Source organism: Sparus aurata, chromosome 3, assembly GCF_900880675.1.
Source record: "Sparus aurata chromosome 3, fSpaAur1.1, whole genome shotgun sequence".
Classification (NCBI taxonomy): domain Eukaryota; kingdom Metazoa; phylum Chordata; class Actinopteri; order Spariformes; family Sparidae; genus Sparus; species Sparus aurata.
The window spans coordinates 12,743,087-12,769,439 of NC_044189.1; the positions used below are offsets into that span (position 1 = coordinate 12,743,087).

General features: G+C 41.2%; 1 protein-coding gene across 3 annotated transcripts; it reads right to left on the reverse strand.

Moving 5' to 3' along the window:
* Positions 1 to 540: 540 nt before the first annotated feature.
* On the reverse strand, positions 541 to 24,500 carry dennd3a (DENN/MADD domain containing 3a). 3 transcript variants are annotated; one of them, XM_030412893.1, is made up of 31 exons: positions 24,246 to 24,500; positions 21,786 to 21,787; positions 21,423 to 21,513; positions 19,302 to 19,457; positions 19,037 to 19,169; positions 18,736 to 18,851; positions 18,492 to 18,622; positions 18,272 to 18,383; positions 17,605 to 17,724; positions 16,977 to 17,075; positions 16,737 to 16,856; positions 16,022 to 16,137; positions 15,260 to 15,415; positions 15,078 to 15,174; positions 14,869 to 14,972; positions 13,553 to 13,752; positions 13,318 to 13,477; positions 12,286 to 12,442; positions 11,938 to 12,160; positions 10,190 to 10,269; positions 9,190 to 9,369; positions 8,928 to 9,098; positions 7,561 to 7,690; positions 7,098 to 7,205; positions 5,105 to 5,202; positions 3,033 to 3,187; positions 2,644 to 2,710; positions 2,359 to 2,431; positions 2,150 to 2,268; positions 1,908 to 2,045; positions 541 to 1,820 (listed from the first exon to the last, which is right to left on the reverse strand). In XM_030412893.1, the coding sequence occupies exons 3-31, from the start codon at positions 21,501 to 21,503 to the stop codon at positions 1,626 to 1,628; spliced, it is 3,795 nt and encodes a 1,264-aa protein (XP_030268753.1). In that variant the 5' UTR covers positions 21,504 to 21,513; positions 21,786 to 21,787; positions 24,246 to 24,500; the 3' UTR covers positions 541 to 1,625. The 3 variants fall into 3 exon arrangements, with proteins under 3 accessions (XP_030268753.1, XP_030268752.1, XP_030268754.1); XM_030412892.1 differs by lacking the exon at positions 21,786 to 21,787; XM_030412894.1 differs by lacking the exons at positions 21,786 to 21,787; positions 24,246 to 24,500 and adding an exon at positions 22,552 to 22,573.
* Between the last annotated feature and the right edge of the window lie 1,853 nt (positions 24,501 to 26,353).

The following is a 26,353-nucleotide window of genomic DNA, read 5'->3' on the forward strand; positions in this document are numbered from 1 at the left end:
AAGTATGGTAAGCAGCACATATTTTAAACATGGATATTGTGGAATTTTCCTCTTTGTTGTTGTTGTTGCTGTTGTTGTTGTTGTTGCAAGGTTTGCTCGTTCTGAGTCGTAGAGTCCGGTGTGGAAGATTTACATCGTGTTCCAGAAAACGTTCAATGAATCAAAATAAATGATGTCGTTAGACTGTAAAACGTCACATGAAGCTGTGAAATGCAATCATTTTGGTTTCTTATCCCTTAAACTGAAGCTACATCTACTCATGACTGATCATCACCAGTTGAATTATGTTAAAAGTTTTGAGCAGGTGGGCTACAAAATATATATATTCTTTTTCTTTTCCCACTTTTATTTAGCTGAAATTTTTTTAGGAATTCTTCCATATACATTGAGAAAAAACACTGACACAGTATAAAATTCAGACAAATAAAAAACTTCCTTTAAAAATGTGTATTTGTTTCATTAAACCTTAGAAACAGTCTTGGAGATATTTCACACTTTGATGTGAAGTCTTGTAAAAAAAAAAAAAAAAAGGGAATGACAACAATATTCATGAAACAAAACACAAAATGATTTCCACGTCCTCCTGTTATATACAGTGTTTAAATACATTAATAAAAGATAAGTTGAACCTTTGAATGAACCAGAATCCTCCCACTTTTAAGGCTTTTTGTCCAACAAGCAAGAAAGAGAACTTTCATGGAGAAAGAAAAAAAGGGCAGTGAAAGAGAAGAAAACTTCAGTCTGTCCTGTTTCACTCTAATAACACCATTGTGAAAATAACTAGTTAGAAAATCTTTCCAAAACAAACAGGACGCAAGCGTCTGCCGATGATAAATACATTCTAACATACGAGAGGCAATTTAAAGCCTTAAAATTCAAAACATTTTAATATGTGTAAAGCATTTTTCATATGTTTTGTCAGTCTATGTATAAAAAACATTTTGCATTTACTTGTTAAAACCAAAAAACACGGATGAAACTGATCTTGTTGGAAAATAAATACAGACAACTGTAGAAACTTTGTCTAACAATGAGGTAAGTATCTGGTAAAGAAAAACAAGCAAGTGTGAAACTCTGAGGGGTGAGTCCTCATTTTGTGTTTTTATCAAGATTCCAGCTATCATCTTTCCCATCGCTCCACTGTACATTGTCTATTAAACATAATAAGGTTGTTTTTTTTTTCTTTAAGGCTTTTCCCACAGCGATTGTTTGTTTTTGGGGTAGTTTGACTCCCGTGAGCTGGAAGAAACACAGTTTGAAGCGAGGCTCAGTCACACAATGTTTCCACGTAATACTAGTATGATCAAACTCGGTATGAAAAAGGATGCAGCGTTAAAATACTATAAAATGTAGAAACCTTCCTTAAAGCGATGCACTTTGGATTATATACATATATATATTGCCGATAAAACAACGTGTTAGTGCTCCAAGTATTTTAAACTGCAGATCACCGCTTCATAGCAGGCGGGAGAAGCTGCTCAGTCGGTGATGTTTAATGTAAACTTGTTGCTTCACGTGACCGCCAAGATAATTCCTTCAAAACTTGGAGGTGCAGAAGTCGAACACAGATCTTCACCCCGATTCTCAACCTGGGGTCCAACTTTCACATTTGTCCATTTCCCGCTCTACTCCACCTTCCAGATGGCGATCTTTCCGTCATGTTTCCCAGCTCCGCTGAGGACGTAGCGGTCCTCAGCAGAGCAGAGCGACATCACCTTGTCGTTGTGGCCGTGCAGCTCCTTCAGGACCTGGTGGCGTTCTGCGTCCAGGACGTAAATCTTCCCTTTGGTAGAGCTGCGTCCGACACCGCCGACCCACACCTGGAGAGAAAGAAGTCACTGCCAGGGTTCTGAAGCTTTTAGTGAGATTTAAATATTGAAGTGTGTGCTCGAGTGCTGTGTAGTAACCTGGTTTTTAACTTTGATCATGCAGTAACATCCGGTGCAGTCCTGCAGAGCCACGCGGTGAAATGGTTTGCTAGTGTCCTTAATGTGCCAGATACTCACTTCACCAGAGTCCACACACACACTCCACAGCTCCTCCCTCTGACACACACAAACACAACGAGGACAAAAGGGTCAGATACAAGAAAAAACAGGACACATATACTCAAACTGTGTTTGTGTGTGTGCATGTGTGTGTGTGGTACCTCAGGTAACAGCAGCACAGAGCTGAATATAACTGCAGATTCTTTTTGTTGCTCTGGCAGATTCAGACGATGTTTCACTGAGCCGTTCCTCCACACCTCCATGATGTTGTCCCTGGAGCCTGGAGGGAAAGACAGAGAAACACAGAGGGATGACTTCATTACCATCATCAAGTACCTTATTTTCATGAGCTATACGGTGTGAAACTTACAGCACCAAAGTGTTCCGTTAGAGCTGGAGACTGACTGCAGGCGGTCGCAGGAGAGACGAAAGTGTCTCTTCACCTGTTTGATGCAAACAGAACAACCGAAATTGAGAAACCAGAGAATAAATAGAGGAATGGATCTGACCAGTAGTAGTATCTTAACACATTTTAATCCTTGAACTAAAAAGTTAAATTCTAAAATTAAACAAACAATTAATTCAAGATTATTTTCAAAACAGAAAACCAATAAAACACAGTCTATGAGTCCCAAAGTGTTGTTTTGAAACTGACCTGTAGTGTCGAGATGTCCCACACCATAACGGTCCCCTCCACACTGCAGGAGTACGCCACCCTCTGACTGAAAACCAAAGTCAAATAGTAAGAGTTAAGTTATTATTTTTTTATGTCCATCTGAGCAATAACATGTCACTTTGATCGAAAATTGATTTAAACACTGCAAAAAGCTCTGTGCCTGCCATGATTTACAAACTTAAATTTGGCAATATGAGATTTTTATTTAATTTTGAAAGTTACCTGCTAGATTATCCATCTTTGAATTCATGCCATGTGCTTTGATTGATAATGACAGTAAAGTAATCCCAACAAGTCTTAAAGGTGAGAAATGAATCCCTGAAATAATGTTAACAGAGAGCTTTAAGTTCTGTGGCAGGACTCGTTACCTGTATTTGTCTACGTCGAGCGCCAGCCCGGTGACCTCGGCCCTGTGTTCAGTCAGCTGTCTGTTACAGACCATGGCCACCATGCTGATGATGTAGATAACCGAGTCCTCAGAACCCATCCAGACCTGGTCCTTATCTACTCCCAGCATGCAGTTCTGCAATCAGAGACCCAGGGTAGGAGTCACACTACAGCTGATAATGTTAAAACCAAGTTTCCTCAAATAAATCACAACTTTTACATGATATGAAACATTAGGGGTCAATTTTTGGATGAATAATGATAATAATGCAGATAATACAATTATGATATAGTTTATTTTCTGTTAAGAGGAGGCAATTTAATATTATCCTCATACTTGTTAAAGTATTTTCTGCAGCATATATTTCACATCAGTGACATCAGCGTCCTCCAGAAGAGGGGAAGTGGTTTCCAGAGGCAGTAAATCGTATCGCTACTTATTTGCACAAAACTGCATTCAGTTGGATTTTCACTTTGATGGGAAATAAAAAGCAGATCTGAAACAGTTATTTAAATAAGAAACCAGCCAATTGGCAGAAAACTAATTTGCAACTTATCTAATGACTAAACATTTGCAGGTTCTGGCTTGAGGAGTTATTTGCCTTTACGTGATCATAAATTGATTATTTGTGGACTGCTTTCCATTTTTTCTACAGTGGCAGAGAGGGAGAGCTCTGAAAGACACGTACATGTCAATATGCTTGTAGTCTTTTTTAGTTATTCTCCCTCGGCTGCGGATCTTTTCTCTTTGTGTTTTATTTTTGTCATTTTATGGACCAAACAATTCACTGATTAATCAAGAAAAGAATCAGCAGACTGATATACAGTAGAAATAATTTCTGCTTTAAATAACAAATATTATAAAATAGATGCTGCTAAGCTGATTTGCTGTGAAGCTCCAGAAAGGTTCAGTGGACTCCGAAATGTCCCCCCGAATTTCCATCGACATGAATTTTAATTTTTGGGTGAACTTCTCCTTTAATCTACTTACTTTTATACAAACCTGCTACACTTAAACGCAAAAAATGTTTTTTGTGGGAGGAAATTCAATGAGCAGTACTGAATTCCTCCACCAGGCGGGAGCATTATCTTACAACCTCAGAACACCCCGTCCTCTCAGCACCAGGGCATCTAATATCACGGTCTATTTTTATAGATTCAAACTAAACCGCCGCAGAATGTTGCCGACTGCTGTCTCAATCATCTGTCTAGCTTCAAGTCACTAAACTGCATAAGTAATGGCACGATCCAGGCGTTATACATGAGACCTGTTGGTGAACTGTGTGCATATATTATGGTTAAGAGCCCAGAGAAAACACACACAGTGTCTCACGCACACACTAGATAACATATTTCATGTGACTGTGAGCTGCATGCCTGGAGATGACCTCCGTGATAAGAACCAGTCCTGAGAGGTGCCTTAACCTCTTTAACCATGAACATTCTCCACAAAAGCTTTGAGGCTTTTTCTACTTTTTAATTTCATTACGAAAGAAAATGTTTTGGTCTTCAACCTATTCCTCACACTGTGGCCTCCCTCGAACATGTGCGTGCTCGTCTGAGGATAATACTGACACTGTTTGAAGTGAAATAACATTGAAAAAAATCAAGCTGAGGAAAACAGTTTTATCTGTATCTGATGTCAGCGGCATGGATGAGCAGTTTATCTCCTGATTCTGTCCACTGATGTGAGGCTGTCAGACATCTGGTGACATTCAAACACCGGGTTCACCGCAGCATTAGAATGAGCTATCATGACTCCTTTTTGGTATCTTACTGTGAGCAATATAAAAGTGTTTTGTTTTTCAAGTTGTTTCTCATCTAAATGACGTCAAAGTTCTCATATGCATCCATGATTCATGTTGTCATCTTGACGCAACAGGCTTTGTCTGATTCAGGCCCAAAATTGTGGAAAAGATACAAATTGAAATAGATGAGGAAGTGAGAGAAGTACAGTTTATTTCACAGACTTGGATAAAAAGGAAATGGTTTTGTCATAACTCCTTGACAGAACTAAACTAAACTTTATGTGTCTGCCGTGTTTTTTCTTTACCAGTCGTGCATTCCCAACGTGACACGTGTGCGTAAGGGACCAGCTGGAGGCGTCAAACACCATCACCTTCCCTCCACTCACAGACACCCACAACTGACCTGAAACACACACACATGCACGTGAAGTATTTATCAGTCACTTCTCAATAGCTTATCAAAGTCTTGTGGCTTCCAGCTGCAAGTGTTTACTCTCTCAGGGGCTACATGAAGAATGTGAATACCAACCAAAACTATTTTTCTGCTGCCTGACTCCACCCTGGCTTCAACGGTCAGATTTCCTCTAACGTATTTGCTGCTATTTAAAAGCACCGCTGGCGGAGAGAAACAGAAAGTGACATCCTGTATTTCACTGGAGGAGAGAGGGAGAGGGACAGTGGGAAGCACAGGGGAAGGAGAGAGCTGAGTGTAAAAAGTGAGGGAAAACAAGAGAGAGAAGGGAGTGGAGTGGAGAGGGCAGAGGGAGGTGGGAGTGAACTGGACACACGCCAGGAATTCAATTCAGTGACCTATATTCAAACCAGAGAGTCAGAGAGGATCTGAATGGACAGATTTGTTCTTTTCACCAACAGAGCTGACTGCTGTGAAAGAACTGGACAGTGTGTGAATAATGTGGGCATCACAGAGTATGAGTATGTATGAGTGTGTTAGTCCTGGGGGTCAGTCTGCCTCCAGCCGGGCATCTAAGTGTCCCCAGATGTTCGGTCTACTGAAGGCCACGGCTTTATAGTTCTTTATAGGCTGCTCCCTCTCAAGTCTTCCTGCCATGTCATGCACCAGTCTGTCTGCCCCCCCTCAATAAACTCTTTTACGAAGGCTTAACAGCAGTAAGCAAGTCTTGTGTTTTAAGATTTAATCTGATGACTGGGATGTCCCAATGGGTGACACAGTAAAAGACAAAACAAATACAGTGTCTCATAAAGTTTCGGCCCACCACAAGCTGCCAGAACGCTCGTCCTACCTTTATTTCCCCCCAAAAGATGCTTCATCATTTTGCGCTTTTATAATGCAGGGGAGAGCATTGTCACATAGGTGTTGAAAAGGCCATAACATTTCATTCTTGTTAAAATATTCAGTAAAGAGGTAACCTGATGGCCTCAAGGTTAAGGTGCTGACACTACTGTGTCCTGTTTAAATCCAGCCAGGGACATTTAATTACACGTCACATTGTTAACTGTCATCTCTCAACTGTCAACAACCAGTTAAGACATGCAATGATTAAGAAACTACTTAAATGGGCAATTTGTAAGGTATGGCCAGAACTTTTGCCTAAAGAATAAAGGGTCAGGGTCGCTGTAAATCGCCTCTGTACTTTATAACCTGTTGTTAGACTGACTTTCATTCATTGGTCTCTGAGACTGCTCAGTCCCAGTCTGGTTTCTGGATTCAGGTAAACTATAGGGGCTGTCAGCTACATGGCTAACTTAGACATGAGGGAATTAGTTATTGGAAGTTAGCTATAGCCAAGGATAAGGAGCAAAGATCAGCTGTTACTCTGCTTCAAGTTTTGGCCATATTTTACAAATTAAACCTTTAAAAGGTCCCATATTGTAGAGAGGGAGAAAGCGAGAGTTTTCTCTTTTTATTATAAAACAGGTCAAGTGCTACATATATAGCCCATTTTCAGAAACCGTGCCTTCACACAAGCCTTTTTCCTGTAAAGGCGGCAAGGAGGAAGTGTTGTATAGAGTCTGCAGCTTTATGACAGTCTGTCTTTTTTATGTTAGAGGGAAACAGAGCGAGTCTGACAGAGAGAGAGAGAGAGAGAGAGAGATCGAGGGGTGACAACAAAGCAAAGGTCGTGTGTGTATTTGTCAGTCAGTGTGTGTGTGTGTGTGTGTGATGGTGTCACAGTTGAAACTCTGGATTGTGAAACTGCCCTAACATGATACTTTTCCATTGCAGCAATATTCTGAACGCTGAAGGGACTGCTTGGATACGAGCCTCACTGAGGAGCAATTTGTGTGTGTCTGTGTGTGTGTGTGTGTGTCTTTTACCTGGTGTGTACAGAAGTACATCTACAGCCTGAGGTGCAGCCAGCTCCAGCGAGGGGTTAATTTTATGCTTCAGCGTCTCTGCGGTCGTCTTAGGAACCATCATCGGCACTAGAGACACACACACCGCTGTTAAAAAGGGATAACTAACCTCTCACAGGTGGTGACAAGCAGAGAAAACCCTGTGAACAGTAATAAAGCCCACTGATGAATCATTATCTGCTGAAAAACACAAAGTTTCCAGATGTTCTCAGACAAATCTCAACAGAGTGTCTGCCGTATGCAAATAAGAGCGGAAGCCAAGTCATTAACCAAGTCACCACAGCAACTCAGAGGCAACGAACCAAAGCTAACTGAATTCATAGTGTGAGCTGGTTGTAAAAGCAAAGGAACCAAAGCAACAATAATAATCATCATCATCATCATCATCATCATCATCATCATCATCATGACCATCCTCGTCTACCTTCCATCTTGATGCGGTCAAAGTGAGCCAGCTTCGAAGCAGCGTAGATGGCCTTGCTGCTCTGAAGGCTGCCCACAACGGCGTCCATTAACAAGGCGTTGGTCAGAGCCTGCTGCATGTACTGGGGGTCCTGGAGACAGAAGATTCTTTTATGATTACATTTAAACTTAACTTGTGTTCTAAAGAAGCAGACAGAGCGGGTGCTTCATGAAAAAAAAACCCATAAAAATTGAGATCGTACAAATAAATAAGAAACTGTGGACGCATTTTAAGTCACAGAGATTAAAGCTTTAGAAATCTTGCAAATAATCTAAAAACCGGAGGCCGGAGATATGCTTTAGGTTGAGCCAGACGTTTCTGTAAACAAACGGCTGTGTGCTGAATGCAGCTGTTCACATACTACACATGTTAACGGAGGATACCACTGGATGGCAAACGTGAATTTGTTGTCACACTGTTGTCCATACTGCAACTGACTTGCTTCCTGACTCTTGACCCTGTCACATCCCCATACTGGTGCTAAGCGGCTATTACCATTCATGTGCGAATTGCATCCTCTATGCCTAGTGTTTATTTCGGCACAACTGACCCTCCAAATGGATGCAGGATACGCAAGCCAGCACAAACCAAAATGTACAAGAACACACTATGAAACGGGGAGAAAATGTATAAACTGACTCTTGCTTGAATCACGTTTCCCCCTTTTGATTTAAACTTACTTTCCTTATATAATTGTTAATTACATTTTTTAAATCCCCTTATATTATTACTGCTGAATCAGGAAACGTATCGTGGACATAATTTGGTACTTGCGGGCTACATATACCAATTTTTCCCCAGAAATCAGCAGAGCAACACCACACCTCCTGAAATCTGCGCTTGTTCATGTTTACTCTAAAATCCAATAAAACAGAATTTAAAAAGAAATGGGGAGAACATTTTCTCTAGTGATGAGTGGGTCTTCTTTCCTTTTGTCTATTTGTTTTTTTTGGGGGGGGGGGGTCTACCTTGTCACGCCAAAAGAGAGAAATGAGAGTAAGAATGAGAGAGGAGTGAGAGACAGGGATGTTACAGTTTCATCATCTGGTTTCACTAAGGAAACCCTCCGTCTTTGTTCAAGCGGGTCTATTTAGGTTCACGAATGCCTCATGGAATTTCAACCACACCTACCAAAGGTCACATGAGTTCACAATAACTGGCATGCGCACGCACACACAGACACACACACACAAGCTGATAGAGAGATAAGGATATATTATGAGTAATAAAGTCACATGATAACCCAGCAAATCTCATGCATTTATTCCTCTCTTTAATGATTCTCACTTTCCTCACACACACTCACACACCATCGGTGACATCTTTACCTTGTGTTGGTCGGCCATGTTGCGGCCGGCCCACATCTCTTTGACCATCAGGTTCCACAGCTCCGTCTCTGTTTTCAAATTGGCTTCAAACGCCTCCTTTCGCCCCCGAACTCGCAGCTTCAGGCTGGGGATTCGCAGGAGCAGGAAGGGAGCCGAGGACACCTTCACCTCCTACAGGATCAACAGACAACAAGCCCCATATTTCTCTCCTCATAACCTTCCTTTGGCTCATTTTAATCTCATTTTGGTCTCTTTGTTTTACCTCTAAATCTCGGTACTGTGCCACCTCCACATACCCCGGCCGTCCGTCAGTCAGTAGAAAGAGCCGTCGCTGTGTCATGGCGATCTTCCCAACGCCGCGGCTCGTCTTCACTGAGGAGGACACCTTGAAGACGCACTCACTGGGCTCAATGTGCTCCAGGACAGACGCCGGCAAGCACACCTGAGAATCACACAGGGGCAAGTCAGCTGATTTCACAGAATACGGCTTTTCATCATCCTTGATTAAGACGATTGTTTAGTGCTTGCTAACCAAGTTCAGCTCAGTTACCACAGATTTCACATTATCTTCTGGGTTTGACACGCAGACACTAAAACATCTGCATTACTACAGTAACAGGATTTGTGTTATGTTTCCAAAAAAAATGCACAGAAATGCATATTTAACACCATTAAAAGTTGTTATCTCAAATGATTGTCTTTTTATCTGAAATAATTGGGTGAGAAATTGACTCGGAAACATAATATTCATTCAGTTTGCAGTTTATACAAACTGATTTTGCCGTCTTATCTTTCTATGATATTGTTTTGTTCACTGTAAATGTTGGAAATGCTTACTCTCATCACAGTTACGTTTACTCAAAGCTCACATTATGCAACAATATTTGGGTTTCAACTTTCTCCTATGACCTCGCGCAGAACAACTTTCCAGACTGCACCAGCCAGACGACCTGTACCACTGAACAGATTTTGTCAGACGCAGTATTTCATGCATGAGACACCAGTCATTTTAATCATTTGCATCTTCCAAGATTTACACAGACACACGGAAGCTCAGCTGCCTCATTTTCGTCTTTACATTTAAAAATGAACAAACTAATACATGATCAGCTGACAGACGCAAAATGTTGATTTTCCCTCTATATGTTACACTACCTCTGAATGTTGTGGATGGGAATATAACTTCAACCCATGTAACACTACTGTATATTCAAGACTTGGGCCTCTCGGTTGTGTGTTACAAGCAAAACAAACACACAGACCTCCTGTGCCTCCGCCTCGGTCTCCTTCCAGATGGTGTAGAAGACTCTGAACAACTCCGGACCGACCTGCTTCTGATGACCTGCAACAAATAAACGCTTTCAGGATGAGGATGATTTATAGCATTTCTGGACTTGTGACTTCGATGACAAAAAACCTTTAACAGGAAACATTAATAGTCTTTCACACATGTGGAAACATCTGGTATCTCTGGTATCTGACCGGGGCCAACTGTTTTTTCTCAGTCTAATCTGGCAGCATGCCTGCAGTTGGGGGTTGTAGTCCTTACTGTATTACAACAATGACTACATACAGCAGAGGCTGTGTGCTTCCTCCAACCAATCAAGCATTCCATACAGTAACACTCATCTGCCAGTGGCCATTGAGACACAGTAAAGTCACAAAAGCCTTTCTTTCTTTTCATGTATTTCCAAATGGCTAGGTTATATTCTTTTTCTGTCCTTGGCGTTTAGCATTATGTGAATTTTTATAATTTTTTTTTAGAGGTAATATACTGTAGATTTCACTTTTCATAAATGCTTTGATGACAAATATATATGTTCTTGCAAAACCTGATAAACAACTAATATTCTCATTGTGTTCTAGTCATACATAAAACATCCAAGAATTAAAGAATGACAAGTCCCCACGTCACAGATCGATTATTCAACAGGTAATAAAAGTCAATAAAAGTATTACAGAAGCAAAATTCAGTTTCATTCTGTCGTCAGATAACCACATATCTCCATATCCACATTGCCAGGAAACGTCTATTTAGCTCTGTCTTACTCAAACAATATTCCACCACAATAGTTTTTGGATGTTGCTGATAATTCTAGAGTTGACAGCCAAAAACTCTGAACTCTCTGTATCTGTTTCTCCAGTGTGTGTCAGAATAGGAAAAGAAAAACAGCAGGATGCAAATGGCTTCTTCCGATAGCATAATGTGGAGGGTAAAGATAAGCTCTCGGTCCAAACTTTCTTCCTGAGGAACGATTTCTAGCAAATTTGGTAGAAAACTGCAGCTTCTGAAAAAGCACCTCAGCTCCCACAACTCCCTCCTCCCTTCCTCCCTGAGGTCTTATCTTAAATTCAACACAACTATCTTGAGGGACGGCCCTCATGACTCAAGAATCTTTTCCTCACCTTCGCTCTCAATCTGAGATTGCTGGAATGTTTTCGGTCACTGCAGCTCTCACACTGGCTCAATTAAGTTTTTTACTGACTGCTTGTACATGTTTACTTTGGAGAACATCGTCTTCAACGTAAATTAATTGAATACTTGGTTAAAGAATGGCTTTCAACGGGATTAATAGTGATTTATGTACCTATTTTTATCAGGATATGCAACTTTTTAACCATTAGCCTCCAGCTAAATGTCCACTGGCGCCCTGGTTACACCTACAACACCAAACAGCTCCGTGACAAACTCCCCTTCTTCAAGAAGAGGTGAGGTAATGATTAACCCAAGGAATAAATGTTTGCCTGGAAAAAGGGACGAGGAGGGGTGTAGTGGAATATTTTTGTGGCAATGCGTGTGTGTGTGTGTGTGTGTGTGTGTGTGTGTGTGTGTGTGTGTGTGTTTGTGTGCTGAGGCTGGTCAAACATGGTGGAGTTTGTGAGAAAACTTCTACAGGACAGCCCATTTGAAGGGAAAAGCTTGAGCTGCTCTGACAACTGTGCATTTAGAGTAAATAATACAGATTGGACCATTTAAATGTAAGTATATGCAGTATACTACGTTACTTACCTACAGTTAAAGCATCAAAGAGTCTATGTATAGTTCCTTGGTCTTTTACGATGCCAGACTCCTGGATACATTTCACAAACTCCTCCAGCTGCATGTATTTTTTCGGCAGCTGGAAGCGCTTCACCGCACCGTCCTCCTGCCCGTTCTCATGGCACGAGCGTTCCCTCTCCTGGTCCCTCTTGACCCGGCTGATGAGCCGTTTGAGCTCTGGGCGTCTGTCCGCCTGTGGAGAGACATTAAATGTACTCAACACCTATAAAATATAGTTGAATATTGATCAACAGAAGTGAATCTCAGTAACTAGCAGAGTAAAACACACCGTCTTCATTCGTCTTGGCCTGTACTGACCTGTAAGCGTTCAGCCTCTGGCAGAGAGTCAACCAGTGACTTAACCATCTGAGAAGGGAAGATATCCGAGTCAGTCTTATGAAGACTCTGGAAGTCCTCCAGAGCATCCAGACGCCTGTTGGACACAGTGTTCACCAAACCACGCAGGTAGTGATACCTAGAGAGAGACATTGACATGTTTGGGTCATCTAGTTGTTTACATGTTTGTTGGTTTACATGAAATGCGCATCATTTGTGTGGAACTTTAGTTATATTCAAATAAAGGCTTCAACCTGAGTCAGTCACTTGTTCCGGAAACCCTACGAGATTAGCCCGTGGCAATTCTCATCACAGTATTAGTACACTTGCAACCTGTTTTACTAGTTTGGTATTTCCCGAAAAAGTGACTCAGAAGGAAATCGGACCGAAAAGCTGGATTTTTACTGTGTTGTCTGAGATTTATAGGGACACAAGGGCTGCAAATAATTATTTTCATTACTGATCACTCTGCTGATCAGTCTCACAATTTATCAATCAATCAGTCAGTCAATAAAATGACACAAAGTTGTCATAAATGCCCATCACAACTTCTCAGAGTCCACAAACCGAAAGACTCTTCAGTAACGATCATTATTGATAATGAAAAGCAGCAGAGCCTTGCACTTAAGAGCTGGAATTGTGTTTCACATTTCAGCTGGAATAAATGTTCTCCTTTGGTCGACTCATCGTTGCAACTCTGAGTAACAGATGTGTTTTAAACAGAAACTAAAGCAAACCTGTAGACACTGCAGATCCTGCAAGATTATTTAGCATTTATCCCCCTCTATTTTATGCCTTACCATATACAGCTCATGATTCAGGAATTAAAATAAAATGAATGTTAATGACATACAAATAAAAAGTTCAGTATCTGTTTCTACTGTAAACTGTCGAAAACATTTAATTCAGATATCAAATGTTGTTCCAGCCATACAATTAAACAATCAAATCTTTCTACCTTGCACATATACATTTTCTCTACTGTCCATCACTTTTATGTTCTCCTCACAGTACCTTGCGAGCAGAGCGGACTCTTCGGGCAGTGTAGTGTTAATAGCCTTTCCCAGGGAAGAAACCATGTCAGAATAATAATTCTGGACATAATGATAGGCCAGCGGAGGGGGGAACTCCGGGAGGCGGAAAACCTTCACTGCTTTCTTTGGAAGCTTCAACCCTGAAATGCGAGGAAGGAAATAAGAAGCAGTTCAACTCTCAGTCATTTTAATTTGTTTCCTTCGCTAGTGCTGACCAGTGTCCGGAGTCATTTTCCTGAGAGAGGCCGGTCTATTTGAGCTGATAGGGGTCACAGTGTCGGGGTTCTCCAGGTTCGGCATGCTGGCTCCCAGCCTCTTGCTCAGTCTGTCGCTGGGGCTGGTGTAGCTTCTGTAGCCCGTTTTGGACAAATCGGACATGAGAGGACGTCGAGGAGACTCCGTCATCGCACGATTCCTGGAGAAAGAAGAATTAGAGCAGACAGCAGAGGTTGAGGATGAAAAAGAGAAGACATCAGTTACAGTAGTTTCCTTTATTTTTGTCAATATTAAATTAGTTCTATACAATCTCATATGTATTTATTTATTTATTGGGGTCTTTATTGGTGCAATAAACCCAGATGATTCATGTTTATAGCTGTGGGGACATCCTCCATTCCAGTTATTCACTGCATGAGGGTCTTTATCACCGGCAAGTCTCTTCCTTTCTGATAAGCACCTTTGTGTTTCCTTCTCAATTTCCCCATCTCAACATTACAAGCAGAAATGTAAAAAAAAAACTAAAACTAAAAGCTGTGGGGTTTTTTGTTTTGGCCTTTTCATGGGTTTATTGACAGGATAGCTTGAGTGATGACAGGAAATGGGATTTTTGCAGCAAAAGGCCCGCAGTTTGGACTCAAACCCTGGGAGGCTTCAGGGAAGACACAACCTCTGTACACTCGACCAACTGACCTGAGGCAGCCTTTTTTCTTGTTTTAGAGCTGCAACTAATGCTTATTTTTATTAAACATTCATCTGCCAATCATTTTCTCAAAACACTTGATTAATTTCTAAGTGAATTTGCCTGAGAGAATGAAAAAAGTATGTCTTCTTCTTCTTCTTCTTCTTAAACGGTGGCGTCTTCAAATTGCTTGTTTTGTCCAACAGTTTAAAACGAAACTATATTACAGAGGACAAACAAAAGCAAATTTGACATTTGAGAAGTCGGAATCACTAAAAAAGGTGCAAATTAATTTCCTGCTGATCAAGTATTAGTTTCTGGTTTACCAGGTTTAACAAGTATAACGCGTATGGGGCAGCCCTCGAATTGGTGGCTGGCAAAGGGCTGGGTTATCCTAAAAAAGAAAAATTGTTGGACTACATCAACAAAAGTGTTTGTAGTTTCTAGCCACACTGGTTGGTGGACTAAAAAGTTAGCAGTGTTCAGAAATGTTTGGATCACAAGCCATAAAAGTGAGCTGCAGAAAGAATTCACACCTAGGCTCCATTCATTCATTGTCCATCTTTCTTTCTTGCCCTTTGATCCCCTCAGAGTTGCCCGTTTTACCTCCGTCCCTCAGTAATGAAATCGTACCTGTGGGCGTGGTTACGAGTGTTCTGCTCCATGCGGCTGAAGGTGTCCCATTTCCTGTTCAGCCTGTCTCGCAGAAACGAGTGGAAGATATGCGTGTCTAATGCCTAAGAAGAAACAACAAAGGAGAAACATGCAGCACAGGCTGTCTGAGTGTTGTGTGTGTGTGTGTTTACTCGCGTGCATATCTGTATGTAAATATGCGAGTGTACCTTCTTGTAAAAGGACTGGTCTGTGGGCTCTCTGGTTCTCAGGAACTCCTCACTGTTAAAAACTCTGTGTTCGTGGTTAAGAAAGTCCTGGACGCCTCTGGGTGATGAAAACGGTATAAATAGAAGTTTAATTAAGAATTGGTTTAGTATATCTTAAACAGGTTTTAAAGACCACTCGTTACCTGAAGATGTTGACCACCAGTTCCAGGGCGATGTTTTGTATCTGTGTGTTGAGGCGCGTCTGCCAGTCTCTGCGTTGGCCTCGCAGGGCATTGGCATCAGTCGCCGCTCCGAGATGACACAGCTCCAAGTCATAGTGAAGCTGGAGACACTCTGCCCTGCACACAGAGACAAGCCATGCAGGACCTTGATCTAATTCAGTCATTTAAATTGCGTTCCCTTTCTAAAAATTGGATTTGGCAGGTATTTAGGGAGTAGATTAAAGCGCTCTTTAAGCATTTAAAAATGCATTTTTTAAAGAAGTCGAATTGTTAATCCAAACAAAGAATGGTTTACTCTGTGTCAAATCATGGCTAGGCTCCGGTTGCATCAAAAAAATGATTAGAAAGACCAATAGCGACCACGGTATTCAAAGAATATAGTCAGAGCGATACATCAAGCTTAGGAAAACAGTCATCAAAGATATAGAATTAGCTAAATAAAGAACACAAGACTCCAATTAGCACAAGTCCTGTCAAAAGAAGGCTGTCTTGTAGTGGTCTCAGAAGACTTCTCATGAGATGCAACCACGGCAAACAACACGCCAAGAAATACCAGAATTTCAAATTGGATGACTGAAAAAAGTTCTGTTTACTGATGAATCCAACTTAGAGTTATTGGCAGTAACAGAAGTGTGTATGAAAGGAGACGGACGGTCTTCAGTGTGTGTGTGTGTGTGTGTGTGTGTGTGTGTGTGTATGTGTGTGTGTGTGTGTGTGTGTTACCTTGAAATAAAGCTCTCAGCTGCAGCCAGAGGGATAGCTGGCAGGTCGAGGGTTTCAGACCACGACGACTGAATGATGCCGTCATCAACGTTCACCAGGATTAGCTCCTCTGTCTCCTATACACAAACGTTTACACACAAATCAACACGAACACGCATATTGTAGGTACAATGGGTACAATTCATTACAGCACAGTCTGACTGTGCCCTGCTCTGTTGGACTAACAGGCAGCTACTGTTAAATATGTGAACCGAGCTTGTGTAACACACTGGATAAAGATGAATGCAGTGGAGAATAAACAGCTATTGTTACGAACTGTGTGTGAGCATGTCAATCAAGATGATCACATCATTTGAATTACGCACACTCACAATTTAAACAACGCTTGAGATAAATCTGATGTTAACTTTAAGGCCGAGAGCTTTATGCTCTCTGGGAGACATCATGAGGACGAGCTGAAGCAATCGGATTTTATGCGTAAAACATCCATTTCTGTTCAAGTAACAACACAATATTCCGTAATAATGATAATATGTCCTCCCTTGAGTATGGAGGAATAGCAGTTTAGATATGACCGTGAGCCGAAATCTCAAAATATCCGACGTGGCTCCCTTCATCTTGGTCAAAAAAAAAGGTCTGATTTGCTGACAGCAAGCAAGCAGAGACTTTTATCCTTGATGCTGCAAGAACAGAGACAGTGAATATTCGTACTTACTGCTGCGACCTCTTCAAAGTGGCTGATGTGGCAGCCCATCAGGAAGGCTGTGGGCGCCATGAGAAAGTCCAGCATTCCTCCAGACAAGACAGGGACATAGGGCTGCTGCCAGGACAGAGGCTGGAAGAGATGAAGCAAACAACAGATGGAAAGATGGATGAGGGAATGCTGCAGGAAGTTTGGGATTATTTTTAAGTTAAGGAGAAATATCAAAAAACACAATGTTCCTCCTGCACTGACCTGCAGGTACAGCAGCAAACTCTCTGCGACCAGTGTGAGTTTGGCCCAGTCAGCAGAGAAAAATACCAGCCTCTGCTCCTGGAGAAGGCAGGACAGCACCTAGAGACAAAGAAGTCTAGTGAGTGAGTTCTCGTAGGGTTAACCTCATAGAGTACCTTATCCCATTTTCAATATTTAGGATGTAATTTATGATGTGCTTTACAGTGCTTCCAACGCGGGGGTAGTGCAAATCAATCAATCCAATTTAACATAATTACCCATAAATACAGTGGAAGTAGGACTGTGTGACTAAAGTTGCACTACCAAGGATTCAGGAAAACAGGATATCATTTTAGCGAATGAGAGCAGGATAATAAAGCTGGCAGAGAATATTGGCAACAACTGACAACTAGGTGTTACGTAGTTCCCTCATACGATGAGCAAACACGGGCAATCTAAACAACGACATTAAATCATTTTTATATATTTTCCATTCCTCATTTCGTTCCTCATTTCGTTTTGCCGACTGCTTCTACTGCGCCGTCCAGAAGGTATTCTCCATCTGCCATCTACCCTTCCACGTGAATGGAGCATAAAAAAAAATGTGTTTCAAATCTCCTTATGACTCGGATCATTGTTGTTGCATTACCTGGAGCAGTGTTGTGTGAGTGAAACAGAGGAAAGGTAGGTGCAGATCGATGTCAATTATGGGGCTGTCCTGATCCTCCCTTGATGGAAGAACCACATGGAGGGGACGCAGGCTGAAGCTCTAACACGCACACACAAACACACACACACACACACAGAGTACGTTACTGTAAAGATCTAACAATTGAAATCGGTCTCACAAGGTCATTTTGTTACCATTTAAAATATCCATCATTAATAAACAGTAGAAACACAGTTCATACATTTCAGTTTATAGTTATTTCACTGTTAAAAAAAACTTTACAATCCATTTATTGAGCAAACGTTCATTGTAAAGTTTCAACTGATGTTTCTAAACTTGGTTCCATACTGGTAAAAATGGGGCAACAGAAAGACAAAAACAGAAACAGTGAGGGTCCTGTGACTCATTTTATGGTTATATCACCTGTCAGATTGAAGCTCTTCAGCATTCACATACATGTTGGGGACATTTTATACATGTGGCTGCATGTTTTGAAAATGCTCTCAAGTACTGCTCCAGTGTATTGTCTCGTTGCTCATTTTTATAGTAATGTTCCACCCACCCTCCAAAACAATGACATTATTTACACATGAAGAACGATATCAAGGAGAGAGCTGTGTCAACAGGAGGAAAGGTGTTTTCTGACCACATGTAGCTGTCCAGGAGGAGGTAAAGGGACCAGCGACAGCTTGGCTGAAAACTCCTTTATTGTCTCCTCAAAGTCAGATTGTCTTGCAGGCCGCAACTGGACCAGGAGACTGAGAAGGTGGAGACGGGAATGAGAGATACAGAGGGAGTGTTAAATATATCATTAAATCACCGTCGCTAAGGTCAGGCTGTCCATCAGCTCATTGTATAATCATTACCATGACAAGCAGTCTCTCAGAGCATTGTAGTAGGGGAACTTGGAGATGACGCACACAGCAAAGGGCGTAAAGAGACGGGACTTTGAGGAGGTCCACCGGTGGCCATTCTGGAGAGCAGCTTCCTGATAGGACTGAGAGGCAGGACAGCCAATTAAAAATAAAACGTTGGATTCATTGGTTTGTAGTCTGAGTGTCTGTGTGTCTGTGTGTGTGTGTGTGTGTGTGTGTGTGTGTGTGTTTGTACCTGCACTGCCCTGTAATGCTGCACAACGACTCCATGGGTTCGGTTCCCAAAAAGGTCAGTGAAAACCAAGAAGTGATAGCTGTCTTCTCTCTGCTCATTGGCCAACTGGAGACCACCTAACCAATGGAAATCAAGAAGTCTCAAGACATGCCACAATCCAGAGTTGAGGTCTACGCCACGTTCATGTCACCCATCCATATGACACAAACACAAACTTACCCACCTAATTAGATGAATATGTGTATTGTGTATTAATAAATTCTAAACATGACATGTTCAACACAGAGCAAAGGCCCTATACCGGGGAAACAGAGCTGTGGCAAGGCGATGAGATCCAGATCCTTTGGAACACTGATGTCCTCTGTCGCTGAGGACACTTCTGTACGACTTGTGTTGTCTCCATTTGGCACCTCTGCAGCACGATCTCGCCTCTTCTGCAAACAAAGAGAGAGACACCACAAATACACATGGAAGGTGTCACATAGACAGAAAAAAGTAAAACTGTCTAACACTGAGCATGATTTAATGAATTTGTATTCATAGTTTCAAATAATTGTTTTGTTTACCTTCTTGATGAAGCTCCTCCTCCTCTGGACACGACTGAAAGCTGGACCAATCGACTGGCTTGAGTTGGTCTCCTTGGAAACAAAGGGCGGGGCGTGGACCTGCAGCACCTCAGCTTCGAGCAGGGGGAGTTCATTTAACTTACTCTGCTGATGAAGCTGTAACACATTTTGGAAATAATTAGGGCTATAGGTTTGACAACCTAGCAGTCAGTGAAGACACTAATACCCATAAAAAAATCTACTCTTATGTCTGAGATGATGTCTTGATAAATTACTTTGTAAGGTGTAACATAAACTCAGTACTTCTGCATAAAATGTTTAGGTGTGTGAGAACACTGCACATACACCATTTAAAAAACATGTTTTCTGTGGGGGGTTTTTTTTGCAATTCAAAAGGAGCAGAAAATAATGGTGTGTAACCAATTGGCTACATGGGAACTAGGCTAGAACTACCTGTTGAACACCACACATGTATGTTCAAAAGGTATGCGTATATTGTACTTGAAATCAATCAGCTATTTATTATTTTTCTTAAAATGTATTCATGGTATACTTTAACAGTCGTTTCAAAGAATGTGTCTCATCTGTTAGATATCACCTATAGCATGTGTTTAACCCCTTAAGGAACACCGTTCCAACATAGAAACACCCTTCACTAAACGAACATCCTTGGTAAAAATAATTTTTTCGCTAATAGTTTTAAGCGTCAGTTCTTAACAGTATATACTCAATGTTGGAAAGCTGAGACTGTCGTGATTATTTTAAGCCCAAACACAAAGGAAAAAAGTTATTTCCAGACCATGTTATAGCCTTCTAAACTCACCATGACACAACATTAGAAAGAGCCCTCTACCGAAAGAAGCAAGAATGCCCCTTTTTCCACAGCTACAACGTCATGCCACAATTTTCTTTTCATAGTTCGCCAAGAGTCCATAGAATGGGAATATACATGTCATTTTACCCAAAACTAGCTACAAGTGTCGAACAAGCAAGAAACCCCAGGGTCTTAGCTTTCATTTGAGACCAAGATTATGTTTCTAGGTAAAGGGGTTCTCACGTTATAAGCCTTTGAATCTCAGTAGGCGCTCTTGGAAAAAAAGGACCCAAGCAAAACGCACAGACATGCCTTTAGAAAAAAAATTGTGAAAAATCATTTTTTTTTTGTCTTTTGACTTCAAATTTTGAGTGAAGCAAGCCGAGGCTATGGCCTAATTGTGTCTGCTGTGTCCATAGACATACCTGAACCCTTATATCTTAGTCAGTTCATTGACATTTGAATTGGACGGAAACCAAAACCTGTGTTCAAAACCTCTGTAACTCTATGTCAGTTACACACACTTACACTTCTAGAAAAAACTTGAGGGTGTTACCTTTCCAATGGTACCAAGCACATCCCTGAGTCTCAGACTATGTGGGAGCTGTCATGCTTTTAATTTCGGTATGTCGTTTTGGAAAAAAAAACTCAAAATGGGGGCGTTCATTAAGAGGTTAACATGCTCTCGCTCTTCTTAGTGTTAAAGGGAGATTCCAGTATTTTTAAACCTTGGCAATATATCTGCATGGTTTGGTGTGTGATTCAAGATGATTCATACTTACCAAAAGTTTGGGAACCGGTCCAGCGGCTTGCCTCAGCTAGCAGCCGTAACATAGCTGCAATGCAACCCTTTAAGGCAACTCTGTCTGTCAAGGTAATGTCATCTCAAAGTGTTTGTGTTTGCTACCGAGAGGCTGAGGTTGCTATTATAAGCGTCTGTTTACGAGACAGAAACGATTCTACTGGAGAAAGACCTTTGTGTTCAATAATAAGGTATTTTTTGTGACCAGAAGCTTAAGTCTCGCCCGAAGGAATACGTTGCAGCCGTGTCGCAGCAATCTACTGGACCGATTTCCATAAAAAGTATGAATCATTCACACATCAGAACATGTAAGTAAACAGCCCAGGTTTTAAAAATACCCGGTTTCCCCTTTGACTGAGACACAGGAGAAGTGAATGTAATCTGATAATCCTTAAATAAAGGGTGTGTTGACACAGGACGCATGCAAGGTGTAAACGCACCCGTTTCTGCACATGGGTTTTTTATTTCGTCTTTGTGTATGAGTATATTCTGTATATACTCTCACCTGGTATATGTCTCGAAGCTTATCACTGGGGGCTCCGACCACTACACATGCCTCCAGCAGTCCAGACGGGAGCTCTGCCATCACACACACACTGCCAGGAACAGGCACAGACAGAGAGAAGGTGCAGTTAGATGAGATCACGATGTAAATTTGCCTTCTTGACGGTAAGTTTTCTAAGCTACTGAGGTAGCTATGCCTGTAAATAACTCTGGTTATGCGTGAACGCAGGAAATGTTACAAATCTAAGAGCTAAATTTCAGTTCCTTATTTATTTACGTGTGTAATTCAGTGGATTGTTATGGACAATTATCTATGACGAAAACTTTAATTGTATCACATCCACTTTCTAGAATCAAGGAGAACCACTGGTAAAATCTGGCAATATTGATGACAACAATGGTGATGGTTCAACGATTTTATATTTTGCCCGTGACTCACAAAAGTTCCCCAAACCAGATGTGATCTCATCTGAGTTTGTTTAACAAGCTAGAGCTTGTGCAACCTAATTTGTAAAAAATATAGCATGAGCTGAATAGAAACCAGCAGAACCTTGGGTCTGACTTCAAGCCTTACACACAACACGTACACACCCACACACCCCCACACACACAGACAAACCTCTTTCCCGCAACCTCCTCCAGATGTGTCCACACACACACACGCACACACACACTCACACTCACTCACTCAGGCACATAGAAACGCAGACACAGAGAAACGAAACAAAGTCATATCACTATATTTTTCAGGCTCTCTCCTGATACACGACATAAACATCTCGATATTACAATTACATCACAAGGTTTTTGACCAAATACCCTCTCTGATGCGACCACATCGCAGGGATGACTGTTGACTCTTTCACAAAATATTAACACATTGAGATTGTTGATAAATAACTGTCAGTAATGTGGATATAATGGCTGAGTGGGTAAAGTATTAGAAAAAGTAGAACAGACTGTGAGTTCAGAAAAACACTTCACTTTACTGTAACGCGGCCTTTAAAACCAGGGGGGGAAAAAAAGCACCTTTTATGCCATTTCACGATATTACGATATCCAAATCTTGAGACGATATACAGTCTCACATCTTGATAACGATATGATATCTTGATATTCCCCAGCCCTACCTGAAAGCCAACGAAGAGGAGAAACTTTGTCTTTTGTCTGGTCTGGTCTTGAAAAAGCAGATCCCGGAACAAACATCTGACTTGCATTAGTTGCAGCTACAGGCCCAGGGAACTGCATTCTCTTAAATCGTCCACTTTTTCCTCAACCCTCTCTTTAAAACGCACCTCCTCTCTCATCTCTCCTCCTTGCTTCCCCCATTTTATGTACTTTTCACCTCCTTCATCCCATATTTGTTCCCTCTTTTTGTCCTCTTCTCTGTTTTGCCCTTTCTTCTCCTCCGAGATGCTGTCTTTCTTTCTTTCTTTCTTTCTTTAGGCCATTCCGGGCTCTGACTAACTACCCTGCTGTGTCACGGAAACACACACGCACAAGCTTAAGTAATTTACTCCCTGACAAACCCCTAATTTTGGAATCCCCATGCATGTACCAGTGTGTGTTTACACTTCTCATAAACCCAGTGTACTGAATCATGGCGGTTTTTATAACGATCCGACACAAATGATGTGGCAGGACAGTCTCTGGGACTGAGAAAAACAAAAAGAAACCACGTGGAAGTTCATATTGAGTACCCCTCTGAGTCCTTCATTTCTTAATTCCAAGTAGAATACAAAGACCTCTCTTCGCGTGCAAGAACTCTACCATCAATAAACCAAAACAATGACACTGATCAGACTTCAGCTGGGAGTTTAGCTTAGCTGGGGAGGCAGCCTCCTCGCAGACACACTGAGAGGCTGTCCAGGAGCCTTAACAAACAAGTCTGTCTTCATATATTTCAGACAGGAAGCAGCTCTGATTTCACCAAACAGTAGCTTGAAAGCAGGTATTTTATAGAACTGAAAAGGTGCATAGATGTGGTTAAGAGAACTACTTAGACACATTTAGAGTAATGAAAGTCATTTTCACATGTGTGATTTCTGTGTCCCCAGACAGTTCTCGCCAGCGTGGTTATATGCTAAATTTAGAAATAGGATGAATGTTTTAATTTTGTAAAGTGGCACAGTCCAGAGGTCAGTGAAGGGGTCACTGACTTTGTTGACGCAGTATTTTCCCTGCACAATCATCTGCATTTTCATGGGAAATGAAATCACACACAGGGTTTACAAAGTGTTTGCTTTGCTTTTCTGGGACACAGAAGAGTGTGAGCTCTTAAAGAATGGGTGGCATGCCCCTTTAATGGGAACCAGCCAACATGTCCTAGGTTTTGGCAGGTTTGTGAGAAGACTTGAACTAATCATTCATGATCTAAACCAGGAGGCAACATAAAGAAATGGATAGCAGCGCAGCAGCGGGGACTATTTTCTCAAGACAGAATTACTTTGAACTATTTCTTCATTTGGAAACTGCCACTTGACATGTAATGCTCTCACAACCTTTAACCTTACTTTTCTTCATGTGTCAATAATGTCGTTGTTTTGGAGGGTGGGTGGAAAAGTGCTAAAAAAAGAAGTGAGCAACAAACACAACCCCTCCATCGTGAAGAAAACCCAGAATAAACCGGAGCCGCACTTTGGCTACATGTAGAACATATCCCCCTAACATGTATGTGAACGCCGAAGAGCTTCAGACTGACAGGTGATATTACCGCAAAGTTAGTGACAGGACATGAGACTGACTTCTTAAGACCAGTCGAGCAAGATTCTTAACTCAGCAGCAAAAAAAAAAAAAAAAAGAAAAGAAAAAATCAGAAACTGACCTGAAATCACTCGATCATTTCCACCAGCCGACCGTTAAGTGACACTGAAAGAGTTAGCTAGCACCGGCTCGCTGCCATGTATCTGGTTTACAGCTCAGGTAGTCACTTCAGTGCGGTCTCCTAACTTTTACAGTGAGCTGTGATTCAAAGGTTTCTGATACACTCTCACACACACACTCACACACACACAGACACATTGTGTTGGTTTACCGCTGGTCTGTCAAACTCTGCGCAGCGCCACGGTCAGTTAGACTTCCTGCGCAGCGCGTTTCAAAATAAAAGCACTTCTCTCTTGCAGTTCCGGTTAGTCGCGTAAGGAAAAACAATGGCGCCATCTGCTGGTGTGTTTTGGTGAACTGCTGTTTGAAGACCAAGATAAAAGTGAAGATGGAATACATGATAGAATGATAGAAATATAAAAAAATATATACACAAATATTACTAAAGATAGAAATAAATAATTTATACATATAAATACATATTCACTCTTCACATACAAACAACACCAAGGTGGACAATGTCACAGCATAATTGCACTTTTAATTGCAATGTGTAGTAATACACTAAATAAGAAGTAAAATAAGAATACATAAAAAAATAAGTAAATTTACATTTACAGAGCAAACAAGAATTCCTTGGGATAGTTTCAGAGGACAAAAATGTGAGGGATGAACTATATGCATACTGACAACAATATGATGCATGATGGGATATGTATTGAAAAGTAGCTTGAAGTTCCAAGTGGTGGTTTGTGGCGACAGAGAGAGGGAGTGGAGAAAACAGTAGTGTGACATTATAAGATCTTTGCGTTGAAGGATCTAACAGCCCATTGGGGTAAATGACCTGCAGCAGCGCTCCTTCTTACACTGTGGGTGTATTAGTCTGCTGCTTGTCCTGCAGGGGGTGAGAGGTGCTTGTTCATGACTATTAATAAAATAATGATAACTGGTATACCAAACAAATAATTGCAGGCATCGTAAAGATAGAAAAGCACTTCAAATATCTTATGTCTAAAGCAGATAAACAAGCCATGATCAGCTGTTTTGTCTTTTGTTTACAAATGTTTTTTTTCATAATTTAGCTTTAACTTCCTCACAATAAATAGTATGTCTTTGATTACTTTTCACAACACTGCTCATGTCACTGTTTTGTTTGGAAAATAATTGTTCATCTGAATCAAAAACATGCAAATCTGAAATGTGACTCAATATGCGATTTATACACACAAACACCCAAATGTATACATAACCATATACACAGCACTGTCTCGGGAATGTACGCACATATGGGCCTACAGATTAAAACACATATCACGTGCTGACCTGCACATAACAATGACCTTCTCATGTACACACATGAATACAGATACAAACACACACGTAGAAAGAAATGTGAATCCAACTGTAGATTAGAAAAAGGGATTATGAGACTGTGGCTGGATGCAGATTAAAGTCAGAGGCAACAGGCAGAGATTCTTCACGATTTGAATCCAGCCTTTATGTAATTTATATAACACGTTACATTGTTTTATGGCGGCTGAATATATCAAGGTGGCCTCTGTCTGATACGCTGGTGTTGTCTGATGTTCTGCACCTGCTGCTGGTCTCTCTCAGTAGGATTATGTGGAATTAAACAAACGTTGTAATCCCTCTTAATCCGACCAAATTCCACTTAATTTATTATGAATTGGGGGGGGGGATGTATTACTTTTGAGCTACGTAATCATTTTTTAAAAAAGACAGTTTTGTCCTGCTCTCAGTTGTTGCTGTGAAAAGTGACTCAGTGGATGAACTTTATAAAGTAAAGATGTTGCATTTTGAAGGTGTATGTTGTCATGCTTGCTTTGGCTTTGCAGAGGAGGAAATAACTTATTTGCTGAATGAATGAAAATGTTGCCTGTTTTTGGAGGAATTGATTAATACTTTTTGCTCCGTATTTAGGCTATCTGAACATCCCTAAATGGCACCAATTACAATTACAACCATATATTCGGCTTCCATCATGCCACGAGACATGAAGGGGAGGACAGAAGTTCAGTTGAAACTTTTTTGGGGCTCACGTCAAATAAGAACTCGTAAATATCGAGCAGCGTGGGTCTCTCTCTCTCT

Coding starts and splice junctions, on each gene's coding strand:
- dennd3a (XM_030412892.1), bottom strand. CDS start 21,503: ATGGCAGAGCTCCCGTCTGGACTGCTGGAGGCATGTGTAGTGGTCGGA. Junction 17,725..18,271: donor CTCCTGGACAGCTACATGTG/GTCAGAAAACAC, acceptor TGTGCGTGTTAG/AGCTTCAGCCTGCGTCCCCT. Junction 16,138..16,736: donor ACTTTGAAGAGGTCGCAGCA/GTAAGTACGAAT, acceptor GTTTGTGTATAG/GAGACAGAGGAGCTAATCCT.